At 35.7% G+C, this 8,344-nt stretch overlaps 1 protein-coding gene across 2 annotated transcripts; it reads right to left on the bottom strand.

The window, feature by feature from the left end:
* Positions 1-540: 540 nt before the first annotated feature.
* Positions 541-4,583, bottom strand: LOC140801136 (transcription factor bHLH68-like). Of its 2 annotated transcripts, XM_073156145.1 has the most exons (7): positions 4,101-4,583; positions 3,501-3,816; positions 3,116-3,193; positions 2,904-2,969; positions 2,680-2,745; positions 2,271-2,327; positions 541-951 (listed from the first exon to the last, which is right to left on the bottom strand). In XM_073156145.1, exons 1-7 carry the CDS (start codon positions 4,331-4,333, stop codon positions 820-822), a joined length of 948 nt encoding a protein of 315 aa, XP_073012246.1. In that variant the 5' UTR covers positions 4,334-4,583; the 3' UTR covers positions 541-819. The 2 variants fall into 2 exon arrangements, with proteins under 2 accessions (XP_073012246.1, XP_073012247.1); XM_073156146.1 differs by lacking the exon at positions 2,680-2,745.
* Between the last annotated feature and the right edge of the window lie 3,761 nt (positions 4,584-8,344).

Here is an 8,344-nt window from a genome sequence, read left to right as displayed (position 1 = left end):
GGTAATTGTAATTTGCTAAGCCTTAGGCTCATTCATATTTGATATATAATATGGATTGACTACAATCATAGAGAGAGCTATTATAGCAATTTACTTAGTAAGGTATTTTATGTCTCTTTTATTACTTTTGTATAATAACATTGTTCGGGACATGTTTTTTCTCTTGTTATATCTTATTTCAGCATGTATTATTGTATTCAAAAACTCTAATCATTTTTATACTATTAATAAACTTCTTATGACCAACGGACTCTTTTGTTACTTCTACTATGTTGGCCGTATCAATTGATGATTGTATGTTGTTAGCATTTTTGTGGTTTTTAGCTGGATTAAAAAAATTTCACATAAAATTTTTTATCTTTGTAATTGCCTCTTTACACTTTATTTTTCATTTTCAGAGAGTTTAATATTTTTCAGCTTGCAATTCAGCAAACTATGTATGTATATATCATCTTATAATAGCTCTAGATGTGGTACTGTTCTTCATGATTAGGCTGATGCCTTTTCCAGACCTTGCTCAATTAACACCAACTACATTAATTATACCTAATTTCCTGTCACATTTCCATAAATCATAACATAGGAATCAGGAATACAGCTACAGGTAGGTACTACATTTTCATGTACATGATCAACAGAAGTAAAGAGGTAACATAGGGGCCTGTCATCCTGCTCTCATATACAGAGCAAGCACATGCTGTCTAACATATATGTAGCATAGCATCAAGAGCAATCAGCCTTCAAATTTTAGCAGAGTGACTGCTCCTGATATTATGTTCACCAATCAAGTTCCTACCATACCAAGAAGCCCTCTCCTACCTATCTATAGCATCCACCAAGTGTTGCAGGCCAGTGATCGGCGCCACTATCGCCCCCGACATGCAATGTGAAAGGCACCGGCGCAAGGCAAAGGCCTCTACTCCTCAAGTCCTTCAGCTCATCTTCGCCTCCCTAACGGTATAAGAGATGCAAGGAAGGTGTTAGCTTACGCATGGCTAATAGATGATAATACTTCATATGATTTATAGGTGCGTCATCCTTTTCTCATGGTATTGCCATTTAATAATTGCTTAATATATCATAAAAAGAGACACTAGTAATGTCTCAGTTTTTCTATGCATGTTAAAAGCTGTAAAGCTAAAGGCATTGTTCCTTCGATGTCTTTTTTATGTAAAGAAAGCTATAAACTATTAGGATTCTTTTAATTACAAGGATCAGCTTGCTTTATGAGATGGATGTGGAATCAATGCCCTAAGACTGTTAGACGTGACCAAAGTCTTCTGGAAATACACAATTCATCTAGTCTTCCTAATAAAGGCTAGCTATTAAATCTTATTATGGTGATATAGCAACCTATGTAGTTAAACTTCAAAAAAATTGTTCTACTTAGATATTCCATTGTAATGTTGCTTTCTTCAACGAATAAAAAGAAACTGGAAATAAAAATAAAAGAACGCTATAGTAATGTCCCAAAACATACTTGAAAAACATAGATCATAGATGCAAAATTAATTACGGCAGTTGTTGCGTTATGCAAACGGTTCTTTTATTTTAGAACCCTTAGTTCCATCTCCAACAAGTCAACAAGTTTCTTTAAAAGCAATAATTCATGGTTCTGACTCAACATCATCGATTTACATTTTCCAGAGGCAAAAAAAAATTCATAGAGATGCAACAGCTAAAGAAGAGTGTAGATAATTATAAAGAATAATCGTTTGTGCATAAGAACTAATTGGGACTAACAAGGAATTACTTTTAGTGTGGTCCGGATGAGTCCAAGATGGCAAAAGCTACCTTCTGTGTGTTTAGTTTCATCACATATATTTTCGTCAAAGATCACTAGGGACGATGAACTTGTTTGAGCAGGTGATCACTAGGTACGATGAACTTGTTTACAAAATTTGCACACATATATTCTAGTAATCTTAAGCTTTCTTTAAATTTTTTGTAAAACTTCTAGTCTTGTCCAATTAATGCCTGCATTACTAATTTATCATGCAACAAGTGCAACAACAAAATACTGATAATTATTAGGAGCTTTAGAAACTTAATATACACAAATATATATATATATATATATATATATATATATATATATATATATAGGCAGAGAGAGAGAGGGAGAGGGAGAGAGAGAGAGAGAGAGAGAGAGAGAGAGAGAGAGAGAGAGAGAGAGAGAGAGAGAGAGAGAGAGGAATGCATATATAGTAATATATAGGAGTAACATTGGTAAAACTGTAAAGGTTGTGAATAAAGATGAAGTTGCTTACAGGATGCCCAGCAGTACTGTTGCCAGATCCATTTGCCAAGTACGGAGAGCTCAGAGCCTACATAAATGGAAGCAGAGGGGAATGCATGGGTTTGAGTATACAGTCATTGCAGCAGTGTGTGTGTACATATATATATATATATATATATATATGAGATCTCTGAGTATGCAGTAGTCATTGCAGCAGTATATATAATCTATGAAACACTTGGCATGCAATATGCAAGATATCAACAGCTAAATAGTGGTACATGAAACAACAATGTTGCTGTTGGACCATCCAACTTTAACTGCGTGCTCTTAAACCACCTGCTCTTTTGTTCCACTCTCTTGCAATCTTCTGAGAGAGAGAGAGAGAGAGAGAGAGAGAGAGAGAGAGAGAGAGAGAGACAGAGAGACAGAGAGGAGACCTCAATTTGACCCTGGAGGAATCTGATATAGCCAATGGCCTCTCCCAGTACAGAAGCGGTGTCAGTCTGGAGAAAAGAACCATTTCAGGCCTCCTTTATTTGAAGAAAAGCAAAAGAGATGATGGGCAAAAGTATAGCATTTTGAGAATAAAATTACTGTGCTTGCTGTATTATTCTATAGATCACATATTATGGAGGATAGATGTATTGTGTTGAGGTGATACCTTTCCAAATGGAGAAACTAGCTGGTGAAGGGCTGTTATTCTATCCCCCAACTTCTCCTTCCTCACCTGGAACACATTAGGAAAAGAAAAAAAAAATCCTTTTAGGCCATCTAAGAATGTAAATCTGCATGCTTTTTTTACGAAAATATAAACAAGACTGGTTAATTAGCCCATCATTCATCAAATGTATAGAGAGGAAGGGAGAGAGAGACCTTGAAAGTAGATTGTGCTGATGAGGAGCCTTGAATCTTAGCTTTCTTGAAACTTGAACCTGATTCTGTGCTGTTACACTGGAGAATAACAAAGAAGAAAGAAGAACACAACTAAGAGGCCATTTCAAGGTGTCTCTAAGAACCCTAACAAGAGAGAACAATTAAAAATTCATGACTGACACAAAGCATCAGGAGCATATAAATAAGAACTCATCAAGAGTTATGTATATCTACATGCACATAATTCTAATGCCTGCAGTCTCACCAGTATTTATGGAATCAAACAGGAAACAAAAATAGAAAGGTCAGAACGAGAGAGAGAGAGAGAGAGAGAGAGAAGCAGAACTATATATAGTGAAAAGATCCAGGCATGCAAATTGTTCACCTCAGAAGAATTGTCTGGTTGTTGATGCCTTTTTTCTGATTTGCTGTTTGAGAAGTCCAGCATGCTGCTGTTGTAGCTTGTAGTAACACACGACCTAGGAGAGGAAGCTGGTAGCACCTGACTCCATTGCAACTTTGAAGCCTGGATCTCTTCATTGCCATGGCTGTAGGCATAACCACACACTGAGTTCTCTTTCTTTGCACCAACTATATTTGCATCTGCTGCTGGGTATGCCACCTGATCCTCCCAGCTCTCAATCTTTTTGGGTTGGAAGGGAGTGGAGCTGCACCTCTCATCCTCTCCAGCCAATCCACCCCTGGAAGAGTAAGAATATTCATTAATTCTATAGGCCAGATGAAAGTTTTTTGGTTGAATATCATATATATTGAGAATGAGAATATTACTATATTACTATATTACTATCCTGAGAGACCTGAGAGAGAGAGAGAGAGAGAGAGAGGGTGTGAAGAACTATTATTTTACACAGAATTGACTAATTATATGAAAACTTCATCTACTTAATTAGGAAGAAAAAAAATAGAGAACCGTTATCCTGGAAATGATCTAGAGAGAGAGAGAGAGAGAGAGAGAGAGTTTTACAACAAGAGCTGGCTCCATGACTCAGGCAGATCTTGGTTGTCATGCCAATTAGGAAGGAAGCTAGAGGGCTGTGAGTACTGAGAAAACATTGAAGATGATGAAGAAGAGGATAAGGAAGGCACGGGAGGAGAGATTTGCTCAGGAGATGGCCTCATATTGCTCATGCTCCACCAGCTAGGGCTTCCCCCCATCATCTGTTGCACAACATAGCTCTGGAATAATCCTCTATTCATGGCTGCATGAATTATTGATCACCTCTTTTACTCTATCAGCCCTTTGTCTCCCACTTTTCTCTCACACTCTTTTAAGTCAATCTTTAGGGAGATTTCCCTCTTTTGCTTCTATGGATGAGGTTTTGGAGAAGAAAGCATGGGACTTGTTTGAAGGAATCTGAGCTACAGCTACATGGGGGAGATAAGGAGTTTCTTGTTTTGTTTTCCTTCCTTTCATCTCCACCTTTACTTATTGTCCTTCTTTGCTTCCTTTTTTAAGCTCTCCTCTCTCTTTTCTTTTCTTTTTTATTTTTCTGCTTTTGCTTTATCAATAAAGTGAGGCATAAAAAGGTGGTGGCAGTGCACTCATAACAAAAGGAGTGATTTGAGGAGCGGGTTAATTTGTGATTAAATTAATTTTCTGCTTGATGAAGGAAGCTAGATAGATTTTTTTTATCAGAGGTAGTACCCACTATATGTCGTATTTTAGTTTAATCCACTGATTCCATTAAATAGGATTGAGATACATGAGGAGTGGGACCTCCAAATTATCATTTCTTTCCTTGCCAACAATTTCGCAAATAAGACATGAAGACCTTAATATTGTTCTCGTGTGTAGGAGGGGTTGATGTGAAAATGGCTAGATATGGATATTGACCTATTATTTTTCATTATATTTACTAGCAAATTTTAATGAAGTTAATTAACTCAAATGACTTTGGAGGCATTGAAATTTAAGACTTCTTATACCTCAAATTACTCAGATGTTATATATAGGTAAATTTAAATGGAGGATTGCAGAGGTTCATGAAAAGTAAGTGAGATTATCATGATCTAGAGCTACTAGTGTACATTGAGAATTTAAATTTGACTGTAAGTATTCACTATTTGTCTCCAAAACCTAATATATAACTTCAGGTGTTGGATTAGATTGGGTCTAACTGGATGTATGGAGATTTATTTCACTTGGATTGAGAATCTTGCCAATATAGTACTACCAGATGACCAAATTATTTATTTATTTTTTTGCTGGAGAGTAGCCAGGTGATCAGTTGTTATAATGACCCAGGCAATATAAGGACTTCTCATGCATCAAACATACACAAGCAGCTAAATATTGCAATGTAATTGCTAGGTGAGTTGCAGGGAAGCAATCATTATTCTTTTCTTATGAAGGCCAAGGACAATAGAGGAGAAATGAAAAAGATACAACTTGGTCCTTTTATAGTATATCAATACATTGTACTTTCATGCAACTTTAGGTTAAAGATTATTATTTGGCCCTTCTTTTGAGATTTTTAGTTTACGAAGACAGTCAGAAAACCTTAGCTCTAAACAATCCCATAAAGTCATTAGGAACTTTCTCTAAAGAGTAAAATTGATGCAACTGTCATTCAACATTAATATTATATACATATATGAAGTACAATTATGACTGCAAATATGTATCTAGCTTTCCAGGAAACCTCTTGGAACCTTTAGTTGCTAATTAATTATAATGGCAATTACATATATCAGTTCAACAGGTAAACATTATATTCAAAACAAGTGCAGCAAATATGACATTTACGTAGTTTTTAACAGTGATAATGTTAGATTAAATATTGGAAAATTTGTCAACATTAGTTATACTAAAAGTATGATATCCATAAATAACTCATGCAGGAGTTTGAGCTAATTCCCATGATCACACTTCACCTGGAGATATGTTTGTGGCTTTGTGCTTGCCAACATTCCCCTTGAACGCCGAGTAGTATATCAATTGCATGTTTTAGGGACCAATGCGTTTGTGGGAAAAAAAAAGTATTATTTATTCTTTGATGACAATGAAAATAATATATATATATATATATATATTTTTTTTTTTTTAATATATCTCTCTGTAGGGCCGACGAGTTTGGGTTGGTTGTCCGTACTTCAAAATCTTTGTCAGAATCGTGATGTCGTTTCCCGGAATTCCTCTTCCTCTGGCTTGTCCTCATCTACCTACTCCTATATTCCTCTCCATGTTGTGGTCTCTCTTTTCTCTCTCTAGATCTGGGCACCCGAGGCTATTCTGAGTTGTGTAATATATACTTAATAGCTTCATCGGCCATCACTGCAGTACAGTCGATAAAAAATTTATCCACACTCCGTAAAACATTACGGATTCAAACGCTCATGACCCATATAATTGATGTCTTCTTTAGTCTCTCTCTAGTCGTTGTTAAAGTTGGATGAGTAGTACACCAGTGGGCAGTGGTGCAACTGGCCTGACCCAGAAAAATAGGAAGCAAGTTAGCACGAGTTAGTGAGTTTACCACCTGAGAAAAGCTCCATTGGTGTGGGCATGCATGCCTAGATCTACTGCATGCCCAAAGATGTCATTTTCTGATGTTCCATATTCCCACCTTCACAGTTCTTTGTTATGGAACTGCTTGCTGTTAATCAAAAGGGCTTAATCAAACAAACTAAGCTAAATTCAAATTGCATCTAAGTAAATTCCTTAAATAAATAAATATAATAATTTTTTATAAAAAAAAGAAGCACTAAATGTGTACTAAATTTATATTGCATTCTTTTATCCATTTCCTCGTTACTTTAAATCGGAAAAGACCCTCTTGCATGCTCTCCATCTTCCACCAAGTTGCTATCATCTGATAATTCTTATCACCACACTGAGTGACACTCTCTTTTAAACGGCGACACGTATGCAAGGTCTGTATATATGTGATGTGAACAAAATTTTCAAGAGAGAGAGAGAGAGAGAGAGAGAGAGAGAGAGAGAGAGAGAGATCTAGATCGACATGGGAGGCAAAGAGAGGAAGGAGGAGAGGGATTTGTGGGGGCAAGCGTGCCCCGTCCATCCGCTTAAAAGGAGGACAAATGATGCACCACATTGGCCCACTGTTTTGGCCCCCACCCACACCCCTAATAATTCCACTGACAACCCAATACAAACACCTTTCTCTGTAACAATTATACAAATTATACACACTTGTCTTCTTAGAAAATATTGAGCTTGAGTTGTTGTTGTTGTTGTTGTTGTTATTATTGACCTCATGCATGCATCACTATTGAGTCATCCACATTCATATCATATCCATGGTGTTGTTATCTTGTACTAAGACTTAGGGTTAGGGAGGGGAGAGAGGAGGTGATATAGTATTTGTATACTATTTATTTATTTATTAGGGCATCCAAAGTTTGCTTTATTCCTTGATAAGCATAAATGCCCTTAAGTATCATGATGGTGTCTCTAGAAGTATGCTGTTCCTTGGGTGCTGCTTTAGCTTGCAAGTGGCAAGAAGTGAGCCCAAAGCATTCAGAAGTTATACAATACCTTTACCAATAAATAAATAAATGGGTATAGTTCTCATTTAGATTTTGAAGATTAATTGGTGTAGGTTAAGTCTCATTGTTATACCATTTGCCCATCTATATCTTTCTCTTTTCTTTTTAAATTAAAACTAGTCAACAGATGTAGACAAAGCAACTACATTTCAAAACACTTTTAGACTTGTTGGAGAAGATTGGAGGGTCACACTACTTATATTGGAACAAATGGCAGAGACTTTGGTGGAAAATACTTTTCATGAACTCAAACCATAATTATTAAAATGAAACAAAAATGAGCATTATCAACCAAGTTTGGGTTAGGTAATACTTCCTAGTAATACTGGACCACAATTAATGTTATCTTTTTCATGGACTAGAATAATTAATATTTCTTAATAAATAATAAATAAACAGTGTGAACATTAGAATTATATATAAAAAATATTTTTTGATAACTGTGTCGATCCTCTCTCGTAAGAGAAAATAACCAGAACGAGTTCAAACTATGCACATATAACGCTTATAAATTTACTAAATATTAACCTGAAACTTATAGGAGGAATCGAACTCATTAATTTTTATCATGGGCTAATGGACTCATCCACTGAACTATAGTGATAGTTTGAATATGAAAAATAAATATATAATAGGACAAAAAAAACAAATTAAATAAGATTAAAATAGAAAGAAAAAAAAGTGGTAGCATATAATAAA

Source organism: Typha latifolia, chromosome 1, assembly GCF_019914945.1.
Source record: "Typha latifolia isolate L0001 chromosome 1, TyphaL0001v2, whole genome shotgun sequence".
Taxonomy (NCBI): domain Eukaryota; kingdom Viridiplantae; phylum Streptophyta; class Magnoliopsida; order Poales; family Typhaceae; genus Typha; species Typha latifolia.
Note: the sequence above shows the minus strand (reverse complement) of the source record. Positions and strands in the feature narration are given on the sequence as shown.